This window comes from Coenobita brevimanus, chromosome 79 (assembly GCF_032717465.1).
Source record: "Coenobita brevimanus isolate Jiangsu-jjx chromosome 79, ASM3271746v2, whole genome shotgun sequence".
NCBI classification, from domain to species: Eukaryota; Metazoa; Arthropoda; class Malacostraca; order Decapoda; family Coenobitidae; genus Coenobita; species Coenobita brevimanus.
Window position 1 is genome coordinate 6442086 of NC_137032.1, and position 15547 is coordinate 6457632.

Here is a 15547-nt window from a genome sequence, read left to right on the forward strand (position 1 = left end):
ATGGTACAATAAGTCTGGGAAACCAATGAAATTAAGTAGATATGTATTTATTACAAACATAAAAACATGTGATAAAAGAGTAAATTGGATTTTATACAAAAATAGAGCTGAAATAAGCATTGTACCATCGTGCGAAACCAGCAAAATTGGGCAGACTGGTCACGATGAATCGCTAACATTCGAAAATCATGATACATATCATTTTTTTTTACTTACATAATACTTCTACAATAACATTATACCATTTTACATTTTATTGAACTGTTTTTACGTATTCACAGGCCTTTCGATAACATTTAGCGTAATGTTAGCGCTTATTTACGTAGTGAGTGAACTCGCTGTGACTGTTGTTTCAACTCGTATTGTGTTTTTTCTACGTACACAATACTTTCCCAATATCATTATACACTTTTCAACTTTATAGAACTGTTTTGAGATAATTTCAGGCCTTACGCAAATATTTAGCGTAATAATAGCGCATAATAACACACACGGTGAAGTCGCTATGACTACTATTTCAACTTACAACCTATTTTTGTACTTATATAATAATTTTCCACTAACATTGCACATGTTTACACTTGATATAATTGATATCACATAATTTCAGACGTTACGATTCAACTGAGTGTCATATTAGCGCGTACTTACACAGTGAGTGTTATCGTGCTATCATTTGTTTCATCTTACACTAGTATTCAACTTATAAATTACCTTACTACTAACATTACAACAAATTCCACTTTATATAATTCCTATCACATACTTACTGACCAGAATGTTCTACTGAGCGTAACATTTTCGCAGATTACACAGTGGGTGTACTCGTGACATCAATTATTACAACTTACACTATTTTTCAACTTATACATTTTATTCATGCTAACATTACACCCGTTTCCACTTTATATTCTTGCTATCACATATTTACTGACCAGAGTGTTATACTGAGCGTTATATTTTCGCAGATTTATACAGTGGGTGTAGTTTTCATATCACTTCGTTCAACTTACACTATTTCTCAACTTATACATTACTTTCCTGCAAACATTACACCCGTTTCAAGTTTATATAAGACTTGGCACATACTGACTGGCCTTACCATTATACTGAGCGTCATATCGCCATCCCACACAGTTTCAGTAGTGTAGAAGTTATGGTACTCTCTGAAACATGGCTGAAGGCATAACGCAACATTGGTGGTGGTGGAGGAGGTGGAGAGCGGCGCCTTTCATCACTTGCACTTCTCTTCCCTCTCCCTTTTCCTTTACCCTTTCCCTTCCCTTTCCTTCCTTTCCCCACATCCTGGGGCTGTGTGGAGGAAGTTTGGGAATATTGTATGGTGAAAGACGTGCTGGGGAGTGGCTCCACCTCCTCTCCCCTAGGCCTACATGCACCACGTGCTCGTGCTGCTTTCCTCACACCACTTCCCTTTCACCCCGCACTCCCACCACACCACTTTCGCCTTCCCCAGACAAAACACTAGGCCATACTTTATTTGACTCCTCGCCCCACCTTCTGATCCTCGGGGTGAGATTTTTTCCTTCCCCAACCACGAGGCAACATCACATCCTAAGCCGCCGTCATCGTCATCGTCCTCATCCTCGTCCTCATCAGAATCTTTCTCTAGGGGATGGAGAGAGGTCCATGCAGGTGTTTTGGGTGCAGGCTGGCCTTCCCTTGCCTTACGATACGTGACATAACGCTTTTTCCGGGGCGAAGGGACCTCCTCATCATTGCTTGTTATTTCCTCCTCAGGCTGCACATAATCTCGATCCACCACATCATCATCAAGTGGAGAATCACTATCTCCAGTGAAGGCATCCAGGGCGGATTGTATTTCGTCGTCTGAGAGAACTTTACGCTCCATGTCTGACCTGGGTCACTGCTAACAGGTGAGTGACCGAGACAAGGGAGAGCACAGGTCACGTGGGGTCTGGGATGCTGCCCGCCTGGGAGCAGGTAGGGGAGGCTTGGGTACGTGGGCGAATCGAAAATCTCGCGCGAATTTTGAAAATTGTGGAAATTATGAACCTTGCAATTGCAGGACGTTGAAGTACGTCAACGGGATTGGCAGTGACATAACGTGAGGACGTGGAAGTACGTCGACGGGACGCCGCGGGTTAAAGACAACACACAGCTGCATACACGGCCTCCTGACATCCACCCTTCTGAATCCTATCTTCCTCGTGAGGACAGGGTCCACCTGGCCAGGCTGAGATGTGGGCACCATCCAGCCCTCTTAAGCTACCAGAAGGGGCTGGATGACTCCGTCGCTGATGCCTGTCCAGGATGCAACACAGCACCCCATACTATTAAGCACATTATGGAAGATTGCATTGCACACAATCACCTACGCCAACAACACAACATACACTCTTTGAGAGTGCTGTGGAAAAGCCCGGTCTCGGCCATGGCCTTCCTAAGGGACTCGGGGCTGTTCGGCCAGACTGCCTAGGGAACAACTACTACTACTACTACTAAGAGGAGTAACATCACGCTAAGAAATATCCATTGAAGAGAAATGTCTCGTGCACCGGGCAATGCAATTTTTTAGCTTCCTAAAGCCATCCTGTGCTTCGCAATGAAGCATGGATAATTTCGCAAAATGACAGCGTACACACCGGTGAAAACTAAGAGAAGCAACATCACACTAAGAAATAACCATATATTCACCCCCAAAATTCAGTGATGCTGAAATGGTTTGAAATGACTAGATGTATGTAATTATGTATTATGAACAAAATCAGTACATAATATGGCAGGTTTTATTTTAAAAGTGGTTATTATGATTCTTTTTCAATTTCTTGGGTTTATGATAACCAAGTATTGAGTTATTTTTGTAGTCTGGGTGGTGTAGTGTGTGTCAAAAGAGAGGCAAGAGATGCTATTTTTAGACACTGACCAGATAAGGGTGCTCCTTTGTGTGTACAGGATGATTAGCATGAAGGGAAGGGAAGGTTTTACATCCACCTATTCACCTAAAGAACACCTGAGATGTTGCTGAAATGCTTGTGCAAAGGAAGAAATATGCAAAATGAACAAATTCAGTGCATAATATCGGTACTTATAAGAAGAATCATAATTATGGATGTTTTCCCACCTTTATATGTTTATAATGTTTATTCCTGTATGTTTTTATTCTTTTTTGTACTCTGGATGGTATAGTGGGTGTGGAAGGAGGAGGAGAGAGAGAGGGGAAAGATAATGGGTGCATTTTTGTTTTGGGGACAATCCTCGTGGTCAAAAAACAGTAAGGCCAGAGATTAGCACGGTGTCTGGGTAAGGAGGGGTAAGGGATGGTGAGGTTGTAAGTTGTAGCTATAAATTTAAAAAAAAAACAAAAAAAACATGGAATTTGAATACTTTTCCTTAAAAAAAATAAAAAATAAAACGAAAATAGTGCAATGAAAGAATTACACACATAAAATGAGTTAAGATAAAAACAACAACTTACCTTTTACTCCTGCAGGGTTGTGGGTTGTAGAGCAAGTTCGAAGGATGCTTATCTCTCTCCTCTCCCTCCCCAGGTCAAAAGCAAAAAACTGATAGACAGCCAGTGTCTGGTAAACACACTTTCTTTGTTTTCTTGACTTACTTGCTTTCTTATTCGTATTTACACTAACACTTAAGGGAAACAAAGACCGACACCCACTCAAGATTGGTTCGGGAGATGTACTGAGTGTCCGAGTGGTTTAGAGGGTAGAGTAGATCAGTGACAACATCTCTCACACCTTCGTACCCTTCCCTAAATTGTTTGCAGTTTTCTACAGATCGCGCTGCATTGACGCCACTGGCAACGTTCCAATAAAGTGTCGTTTCATGCCGGCAGTCATTTATGGGTTAATAAACAAAATAAATATAGAGTAAAATCAGTAAACTAGTTAATATAATGAAAATTACAAAGTAAGTAAAACTGATAATTTCAGTATGATTCACTGTTTCGAGGTCCCAAAAGAATACAAAATATCCATTAGTAATCAGACAATTTCAGTGAAACTGCTTACATCATCATTCTGAGTCAATCATACAGTGAATCTGAGAAACTCGCTGACACATGAGCTTGAGATATTTGTGAAAGAAATGAAATGCTTCTCTCCTGTTACCACAGAGCTGAGTGAACATCACTTGGTCGACTCCAATGATCCTTTGAAAAATACTTCACTCATTTACTATCCATGCATTTTAATTCTCCTTATTTAATTCAACCCCTTTGTGCCCCGCATCCCCAGTATGGGAAGGAACTGGGCATTTTCAAAATTTAATAAAGAGAACACCGAGGTAGTGACCTGTGAGCTTCGCGACTATGACCCGACAGGCGGAGGCAACCTTCCAGCAAAATCCCTCACGTAGGGACTCTGGGAGCTAAGGGGTTAAGACTTTTCACTGGCTGTGGGTCAGAACTTTTAAAATACTCCTACCACACCGGCTTAGAATGTAGCCGTCCCAGTGGATAAGTGCCACCGAAAATTCTCTACTTTGGAAAACTATGTTCCGTTATGTTCAAAGGCCAAAGGACATTGCTTTCATAACTTGGTGTAAGTTTAGCTACAACAATAAAACTGTAATTAAATAAGGAGTAAAGACTAGATTTTGCTTCAATATGTTCATTGTTAAATTTAAATTCTTTGCAGGCCTCAGAGTACTGAATCACTCCCTCGTAAGATCACTAAATCGTCAATCAGACGTCATAAACCTTATGTCTACAGCCTTCTCCTATTTTTTAGCTTTAGCATTTTTCTCCCTTCATTACGCATATATGTATAATTATTGTGTAAACACAGTAATATTTGTCTGATATTTCTAATAGTATGACTATGATCTACTGTGACTTTTGTCGTTGACACCATTTCCTTCTCCCCCCACCGTCATCTAGTTACGTCTATCATTTAGTCATCTGTCCCATAGTTCATAAGTATATGCACCAAAAGTGTATATGCGTAAATCCATGTGCTTCTGTAAAGGTGGATGGAACAAATGAGATTAATTATTGCATTAATCCGGATTTGATCTAGAGCCCTGCCAACCAGGCATGAGGGTTTCCAAACGTGCCCTGTCGGCTGCGGGGGCTTCCATACACCACTTTACACCAATCAGTCTCGATTCGATCAACAAGCCAAAAACAGAAGTACAAACTAGAGATGCTGAACCATCGTGGCAGTGACATGGGACGTCTCTGAAGTGTATGTACGTGACCCAGAACTCATTCTAAAAAAAAAAAAAAAAAAAAAAAAACCTTGGGGAGTGACTGACAGAAGCGACTATTCCATGAGATGCTACCACATCTAAAAATTAATCAGCTAGTCAGTTTACAAGTAAGGAACTCACGCCATCTCACTGTACTCAGTGCTTCTTTCTCCACCCACCTCCATTATGGCCTTTGATTTGGCAACTATCTCTTCCGCCATATCCTTCTTAACGATCCAGTCCCTGATGACGGCAGGCAAGTAGTTAACGAGAGGGAACAGGTCAGGCAACATGAAACTGGTCATATCTTCTTGCAGATTCTTGATAAGTGAGATAAAGTTATGAATTCCTTGGTCGTGGAGGTCGTAGCGACGGTCTGTTTGGGTGGGATGTGAAAGAGGTGTGTGAGAGTTAAAGAAGGGGGTTGGAAATAAGGACACAAGGAAAGGTGAAAAAAACAAAAAAACGGAAGGAAGGCTCCTAGGTGAGAGAAGGACATGTGTGTGTGTCTGTGTGTGGAGAGAGAGAGAGAGTGAGAGGTTAAGGATGTCCTGTACATGTATAAGTAACATGAAAGATAATTATATTTAAAAGGAAATGCTGTAAAGCTTTCGATGCCCAAGAAGGTATGGTCGTCTGGCAAAATATACGGGTAAACCAAAAGTAACCTTCTGAGTACGAAATTTTGCCGCTGAACGAGACATACGGTTAGACTGTACCTCTACAGTGGACTAAATTTGTACGCTTATCAATCTACAGTATCTGTATGCTGGCAGACGCCTTAATCTCGTAAGGGGTGGCACCAAACAAATCCCCTCGACGTCGCTCTGTCCTCTGCCATTTGACTGCCATCCCTCTATCTGACATCCCTCCCTAATATATATCTCCACTCCAACTCCCAATCTCATATTCATAATTGATAAAGGTAGTCCCTAAAACATTGTAGTACCATTAAAATGATATGAGCTGTGTCTGTATCTATATCGGTCCATTTTAATTTCACTGACGGACTGGATTTTTTTTTTTTTTTTTTCGGAGGAAGAGTGATGGTCAGAATTTACCCATTGACATGACGGCAGATTATGACTGGGGATGCAAAAATGAACAGTTATTTGAAGCAATTTAGGTAATTTAAAACAAACAGAGACGTACGAGTATATCTGCTCCTAGAGGTATGCTATTTTTCAGGGGTGAAAAGACCATAAGAAAATAAAGTTATTTAGAAGGCTGAGAACTATGTAATGTTATAATATGCTAAAGAAATTGGATGGAAAATCGTTCAGACGAATAACAATACATGACAGACAATAGGAATCACGAGAGACGAGCAGTTGTGGGAAAGGAACAGGAGAAATAAGTAACAGACTGAGAACAAAGGAAATGGGTGAAGAACTGAAAGAAGGGGAAAAAAATAAAAATTAAGATGAGCTGGATGTAAAATAAGGGAAATGTTTAGAGAGAGAGAGAGAGAGAGAGAGAGATTGTTAGAACTATGGAACTGGAAGCAAATGGATGACAGAAAATTACGGAGTTAAAGTCGGAGAAGAGGCATTAAAATAAAACTTAAAAAAAAAAAAAAATGGACAAGGACATTAAGAGATGAAGAACTTGAGTAAAGACCAAAAAAGGAAAATAAAATGAAAGGCGACGAAAAATATAAGGAAATCTTAATGAAATAAAAAGAATGCATAAAAAGGCAAAGAACAGTGTTAACAAAACTAAAAACAAATGATGAAGAAATGAAGAAATTTGCGCAAGGTAAAACTGAGGAAAAAAAGACCATGATAAAAAATAATTACGTGAAAAAAGACAAAACCAAAATAATATGAAAAGGAAATTTATTAAAGACACTACCATGGGCTTAAATTATGAAGGTGATAAATTCCCCTGGCAACTGGGGCAGGGGGGATGTCTTAACCCTATTCGGTGCACCCCGTATCATTTTTGATACGCCCTAACTAATTTTTGCCAATAAACTCTAGTTTGTAAGCAATGCATGGTCTCACGATTATTTTCTTGTTAAATTACTGGAAACACAACAAAATAGTGATTCTGAGCGAAAAAACTGGGTTGAAACGAGCGTTTTCTCTAAAATTAACGATTTTTCCCCGTGGAGAGCGCTAAACAAAAAGAAAACGCTCGAAGATGAGTGAAATATCTGGGACCTTAGCCTACGCAAGCCTAACGGGCATCAACACAGCTTCCAGACGTACGATACGTTTCCTATTTTCATTAAAACTACTTTATTTTCTATGTATTATTCATTGTTCATACTTTATGACTCCTCATACCTTGTGAAATAGTTATTTCATTCACTAATTTTATTATCTATGTATTATTCATTGTTTTTTCTCTATGACTCCTCATACCCAATGAAATGGTTGTTCGTACACATACACACAGATACACACATGTGCATTGTATTGTGCACACAGATACACACACGTGCATTGTAATGTGCACACACACACACACACACACACACACACACACAAACCTCGCGGCTCTCGTGTAGGCGTGCTGGATGACGGTTAGTTAGGCATTAATTAGGGGACGGGGTGGATGTGCCGACGGACGTAGTCATTGCTTTTATTTTCGACTATGTTGACCCAGTCGAAGATTACTTGGAAGAGGTAGTTGGCGATGATGATGATGATGACCTTGCCTTGGATAGAGTAGCTGAGGGCGACGATGTAGATGATGATCAGAATGTTGACAAAATGAAGAGTGGGTACCACTCAGAAACAGAAAGCCACTTGTGAAAAATAGATTAATCAGTCCTTTGGACCAGTGCTTGAACAAACATAATTATGACGAATTTGTCCTGCCACACGAGCTCAGGGAATATACCTGCATTTTAGAGAAACCCCAGAGAAAATTAGATATCGGTAAATCAATAATATGGACCAATCATACAGAAGGTAGGCCTGTTGAGAAGGTATTGCCTAGTGAAGGATGTTTTGTTAGGAGAGGCAAGGTCAGCTAATACAGAAATAATGGCATGGGAGTTGTTTATAACATCTAATATGATTGATGGTATTGTAACCCATGCTAACACAAGGCATAATTACCGAAATTTCTAATACTGACAGTGCTGAAATACCAACACACGTCAAGATGACTGATGCCACAGAATTGAAAAGCTTTTTTGGCCTGCTCTATCCAAGAGGTTTGTTGGGACAAAATAAATATTGCTATAATCGTCTCTTCATGGAACGGTTTGGTCACCCAATATTTGAAGCCGTCATGTCAGTAAAACGATTTGGTTTCTTACATGCCGACATAACTTTTAACAACATTGATACCAGACACCAGAGATGGGTACACGATCAACATTGATACCAGACACCAGAGATGGGTACACGATCAACATTGATACCAGACACCAGAGATGGGTACACGATCAACATTGATACCAGACACCAGAAATGGGTACACGATCGGTTTGCAGCAATCAGGGAGCTTTTTGAACAGTTCAGTAATTGTTGTTGCTCAGTGTTAGAGCCAGGTGACTTCTTGACCACTGATGAAACGTTGTATGGGTGCAGAACACAAATAGGGTTCAGACTACAATAAGAGCAAACCCGTACTCTATGGCCTCCAATATAAATCTATTAATGCTGTTAGATATCCATTTACCTTTAGGACAGCTGTATATTCAGGTAAACCTGGAGAGCCAGGACCACACTACATACGCGGTACAGTCCCAACAGTGAAAGCTCTGGTAAGTCAGTTTCAAGACTCAGTCGACCTTAGAGGTAGGATTATTAGCCTGGATAGGTTGTACACCAGTATAGAGTTGCTGGAGTGGCTTCAAACACAAGGTATCTCAGCCTTAGGTACTATAGATTCTACTAGGAAAGGCATACCACCAGAGATAGTCACAGAAAGGGAAGATAGGTCATACCAAGTTTACTGGAAGAAACACGGGGAGGAAATGACACTGAATCCTATGTAACACCCACCAAAAGCAAAGGTAAGAAAGATGTGTTACTTCTGAGCACAGTTTCCCCTATATTAGGCATTACCAAGGATGATGATTTGAAAATATATATATATATATATTATATATATATATATATATATATATATATATATATTTAAATTGTATGATTTCACTAAAGGAGGCACTGACATTATGGATCAGAGAATAAGTTTTCATACAGTACACACTAAATCTAGAAGATGGACAGTGAATGCCCTTGGCTACATTGTCAACACTGCCAGAGTAAATTCACAGACAATTTATTCGTTATATAATAATCAGGACCCAAGATAAATTGCTTCAATCTCCTATGGCTGGCAGTTAGTGAAGGCATTGTGTAATCTGCAAATTGAAAGAAGAAAAGTTCAGGCTTGTGGTCTGACCAGGAATACAATAGCTAAGATGAATCTGATGCTCGGACAGGGAGATGTAGAGGAGGCCGTCCCAGAAGTAACACATGAGAATAGGTCAGGCAAGCAGCACAAATGTCATTCATGCCTGGAGTCTCTTTATGGTCCAGGATACACTCAGAATCGCCCCAAAGCAAAATCGTCCACGAAACAATGTCAAGTATGTCACAAGCACACCTGTGATCAGAATTGAAATAAAGTATGTATGAAATGCTATAGTAACATGCCCAATCAGTGAAAGTCTTGTTTTGGAAATTAAGAATGAATATGCATGTCTGTGAATATAGATTATGACTGAGTTTACGTTATATACGGATTATATTTTTGTTTAAAAATTTCCTTATATGATAGATGTAAATAGAGATACGGAAGGTGAGGATCTTGCAGCATAAGAATCCTCCGGCTTACTTATATTAGTTGTAAGTGTAGAGTAAAAAGGATGTTCGAGTGCGTAGGATCAAATACCGCCGGAAAATACATAGGAGCATAGGCATGGATAGCCCCAAGTTAACGGTTACTACTCTTTCGACCTGTGACGGGCTGTGGGTCACTGAGGGCCCTGTTAGTTAATTGGCACCCGGGATCTTTTTAACTTACCAGGGGTCGATGCAACAGTGGGTGGATCAGCTGAAATGAAGCATGGTCTCGCAGTGTAGAGAAGGAGCTGGGGCCTGATTGACTGCTGTCTCCCTTGAAAGCGCCAGGCAAGGCTCTGGACCTAACCCCTCATATCCACACTGTGCCTGTGCATTACCCAGGGAACAGCTTGTTCTCCGGTTACAAGAGATATAGGGTTTAACCAGGAAGCTACAGGTTGCTCTAAGCGATTCAGTAATCCAAAGACTGGCACGTTTCCTGGTTAACAGTCTACTCGTAAGAATTTAATGGTGATCCCGCATGTACGGAGCTTTGGCTGGCAGCTGCATTTTCTCGTGGTGACTACTAACAGAGGATCAAGGGACTGACTTCTGGAGAGACTGACTGGCTGACCGACAAAGGTCTCAGTGATAGGCTAGTGATTGACCAGTGGGAAATTACTAATAAACTGACATCAGAAGGACAGTCTACTGACTAATTTGTCGTTATTTTGGGATTGACTGCCCCACTGAATAACCATTGATTTATACTGTATACTGATGATGTTTTGGGTATAACTATTCATAATTGAATATTTGTTATTGCATTGCTCTGAATACTCCTTGGGGTGTAGCATGAGCAGATAGAGCTACCGTGCCCTTTGAATAATTGGTTAAAACTAAATATTTCTCTGTGCCCTTCAATTTTAAGTTGCAGTACTCAGATTTAGAAATACCTATATAATATATTGGTGACAACAGATTCAGCCTTCTCAAGGACCTCCTTCAGCTGTAAGGAGTGAGAAGCAGGTAGACCTTTATTATACAACAGAGGGGCAGGCAGAATAGGAGGTAGGTAAGGCACAAGGCTGTTGATGTGGAATTTTGCATTTATTATGCAATATGTATGCCTTTTCAAGCATTTATCTCCCGTACATCTACCGCCTTCTGCCTTATCTACCTCCTGTACTCCCCGGCCCTTTCTCACTCGCCATCCATTTGTATGATAAAGGTCTACCTGTTTCTCACTCCTTAGTTATACGTGGTGGGTCCATGAGAAGGTCGAGTCTGTTTTGTTCTCACGAATAGATTATATTTCACACACCAACACAATCCTCACAAACCACCACAGACCTCACACACGAGCACAGTCCTCACACACCACTACAGTCCTCACACACCATCACAGTCCTCACTCACCAACCCAGTCCTCACACACCAACGCAATCGTCACACACCAACGCAGTCCTCACGCACCAACTCAGTCCTCACCCCACACTGTAAAATTAATAAGAATAATCTTTTACTTCTATAAATTCATTATTATATAGTTGTAATGACATTTGAAAAATAAATAACTACTTTCTAAAGGGAGGAGGTTGGGGAAAGTGGTTGGTGGGATACATGGCGAGTTGGGTCCTCGTCCCGTATCCAGGTTACACACTTTTTGAGTGTGGCTGAAACTCGCGTAGCTAAATATTAAATTCAGTCATTAGAAAGAAATATATGGTAGTATTCTCATCATCATCATTATGAACTTTCCATTTTTAGTCCACAGCAGGACTGGACTCTTCACTTAGGGAGGTTTTAGTTAGGAAGCCCTAACCCACGGCCCTGCACAGTTGTTGACTTTATACACGGGTTTTATTCGCTCCTGTGTAGAGCACAGCTGTCATGTGTGGGGAGGCTTCCCACACAGTTCTTCTCAACAGGATGGAGTCGGAGACTTTTCGTCTCATTAACTTTCCTCTTACTGGCTCCCTTCAACCTCTGTCTCTTCGCGGCACTGTTGCATCAGTCTCTTTTCTATCGCCACTTCAATGGTCACTGCTCCTCTGAACTGTCTGCTTGCATCCCTCCACCACCACAGCAGGCACGCAGCACCCGTCTTAGCAACAAACTCAGCCCTTTTCTGTCCAACTCTTTAATGCAAGAGTTAACAGTTGCTCCAGTCATTCATGTATGCAACAGGTCAACTCTGGAATTGTCTCCATCTCTGTTTTTTTTTTTACTGCCTACGGTCTCCAGTCTTTCATACACAGTGTGTCCAGGCATCTCGAAATGAACTGATCTTGAATTTGGCTCTGCTGTCGCTTTTTTCTTGGAGGGAGCAATTTGCAGTTCCTGCCCTTTGGTTCCTTCTTTCTTGCATAAAAAAAAAATACTCGCATGTATAACCAGGTATTATTTACATGCTTACATTATTAGATTTCCTTGACTAATAGCTACCTCTCCATCAACTAGTCTACCTAGTAGTAAATCCACTGAAAGTGGGTTTAGGAGTTATGAAGGTGAGGAAGAAAGAGAGAGTATTAGCGGTGGCGAGTGAGAGAGAGATGGTGGTGAGAAAAAAGCGGTGGTAGTGAGACGGAGAGTATGGTAGAAGGGAATATAGTGGTGAGTGTGAGGGTGATGGAGGGAGGGAAGGTGGTGGTGAGGAAGATGGGAGGTGGTGAGTGTGAGGGAGGAAGGGTGGTGATGATGATGAGGAAGATGTGTAAGCTATCAACTTCCATGTTATGGACGGAGTGTGTGTGAGAGACAACAGTAAACGGTTTATTGATACTGCAGCCCTCAGACTGAAAATATAGCCTACGGCTTTGATATATGGCAAACATGATAAGCGTTGGTGAATGGTAAAATATTTTATCATTTGATATTTACATTAATTTTAAATTTGATAATAGTTAAACGTGTGTATGTGTGTGTGTGTGTGTGTGTTTCAGTGCGCGCGGGTGCGGTACGATATGTTTGGCGGCGCTTGCCTTGCAACGGCGCCGACGTGTCCGAATGCGTTCCTTTCACTTCGTCAAACCAATAATATTACTCAAGATTCTTTTCTCGATACTAGGGTCGTAAGTGTGGGAAATCGCCAAGGGTTGCACCGAATAGGGTTAAGTAATCATGCCCCATCCGACAATTCAAACAGTCCAGAAGAAATGCAACTTTAAGCCTACAAGTGAACTTAAAATACAGTTTTACATTAAAAATGCAGTCACTTAAAAAGTAAAGAAACTGAAACTTCTGAAAATATATAGGAAAATTTAAGCTGATTCGGTGTAGCAAGCACATCCTTTAAAATGAGCATGAATGACAATACGGTTATTCCAAACGTGGCAACTAGAAACGAATTGTGCTTCTTTTTATGTTCTTGTGCAACGTAATTGAACCCTTTGTCAACCTTAATAAACTTATAAACAAGCATGTGTATTAGGTCACTTTTATCAGTAGTGGTTCTCTTTTTTTTTCCCCTTCATCATTATTCTCCAGGAATCAGAATTAATCTACGCCAATTATTCCAGGAATCAGAATTAATCTACGACAATGGGCTGTACGAAGTGCCAACGATTAAAACACTATAAGAAAATATAAAAGAGGAATGCTTGACATAGTGCCTATCCTCTGCATGCAGGCCTTAAAGGCAGTCAGTGAATCACAATTTTGGCCTAGAAGACAACACACAGCAGTCAAATTTACTTCCAAGTCAGCAGTTTACTCCTGGTGGACATGAAATTATGGGAAGCAAACTTTGTCCAAAAACATGACCAGTCCGGGAATCAAATTCTCGTGATGGCAGTTGCAGACTGGATGGCTAACCATCATTATTACAGGTTCCCCCAACAAAAAAACTAAAGTAAGTTGACCTCCGCTAATTCCCGTTGCCTATCGATATGCTAACCATTACACGACCGATTCTCCCTACAAAAAAAAAAAAAAAAAAAAAAAAAAACTCTAGCTCTCCCAGCTGCTTTCCGGTGTCATATGCACGTAGTGACTTTATGCTGGAAGTTACCGTTCCCTTCTCCAACCTAACCTAACCAAACCTAACCTAACCTTAACCTAACCTTATCCTAGATCAACCTAACCGAAATAAACCTAAATTAAATTAATTTCAATTCACAAAATGACTAATTTCACAATCTGCCTGTAACATATATATATATATATATATATATATATATATATATATATATATATATATATATATATATATATCTTTATTTATATATAAACATATATCGACTTATAGTTACCTACAGGTCGATAAGACATCCAGCTATCTTCCTGACACAAGTATTTCATACATTGTTGTTGATAAATGGCACAAAATTTGAGATAACATGCGGATACTTTCAAAATCGAAGCTAAACGGCCACTTGACGCATGCGCACTGAGCGGAACGGTAACTTTCAGCATAAGTCACTCCGTGCATACGACGCCGGATGTTCTAACCATTACAGCATTGACTCTCACAACACAAATATAATACTCACTGGCCACCAGCTGCCAAATGACATTCAGCACTGACACGTTGATGGACTTTGGCGCCGTGGTGGCCTTGCCGTCGTAGTTCTTGAAGTCCTGTGGGAAAATTTTAACACTGTGTAGGATCCTGTATTCTCTCAGCTATTTACCAGTATGAAGTGAGTTTTCGCGCTAACGAGTGGGCGGGCTTTTGTGGTTCTTTTTGGAATGATATAAGTTCCTATGTTTAATGCCTTTTATAATCTCATAGTATATTCAAAATTATAACAGAAGTTTATGAGGTGACTAAAATTCGTATTCAGAGATTGCAGTTCTTGATTATAAGTGGTCTGTCGTTGCCGCTGATAAATACGTACCTTCAGAACAGCGAACATGTAGGAATGAATCATATGCAGAAAACTGTTCCGTGATATTTTCATTGAATATTGTTATAACGCAGATGAAACACGCAAAATCTTTGAAAAAACTGTAATTGCAGTGTTATGGTGCGATAATGATATTGTGAATCATAAGATACAAAACTGAAATGACAGACCTAGCATACAGTGCAGCTGGCAGCCCATGGACCAAATCCTGCCCTTCAGTCGTTTTTCACTGGCCCTTTGACAGACTCAGCTCATAAACAGAAAATAGAAAATTCCGCATTTTCACCTCCGCAAAGGAGGTTATGTTTTCACCCTTGTCCGTTTGTTTGTTTGTTAGTTGGTTGGTTGGTTTGTGAGCAAGATTACACAAAAACTACTGGACGGATTTCCACGAAACTTGGCAGAAGAATAGACCTTGGCCCAGAAATACACTCCATTAACTTTTGGTGCGGATCTGGATAAAGGTGCGGATCCAGGATTTTTTTTTTTTTTTCACTTTCTTTAACATTGCAAGATAGGGCTTTGGCGGAGATATGCGCTCTACTGAGTGCCATTCTAGTCTTATTTATGTGTTAAGCGAAAAATGTAAAAGCAAATTGTATATGAATTGTTCATTTCGTTCTATGTATGTGTTTAGACAGAGGAAAAAATGGAGGTAAATTAAATGTACGGCCCTTCTGTCAGTCTGAGTCATAATTCTGCCCTACTCCTGGAGTACTTAAATAACCCTGATGCAGTGGAAAAAAAAAAAAAGAAAAA

General features: G+C 40.3%; 1 protein-coding gene across 1 annotated transcript in view; it reads right to left on the reverse strand.

The window, feature by feature from the left end:
* The window catches only part of LOC145408988 (cytochrome P450 2L1-like), a 151507-nt gene that overhangs the window by 116064 nt on the left and 19896 nt on the right, over positions 1-15547 (reverse strand). Inside the window, exons 3-4 of the mRNA XM_080279560.1 lie at positions 14432-14519; positions 5367-5563 (exon numbers count right to left, since the gene is read on the reverse strand). Coding sequence (XP_080135686.1) covers positions 5367-5563; positions 14432-14519 — 285 coding nt within the window. The remainder of the gene's footprint in view (positions 1-5366; positions 5564-14431; positions 14520-15547) is intronic.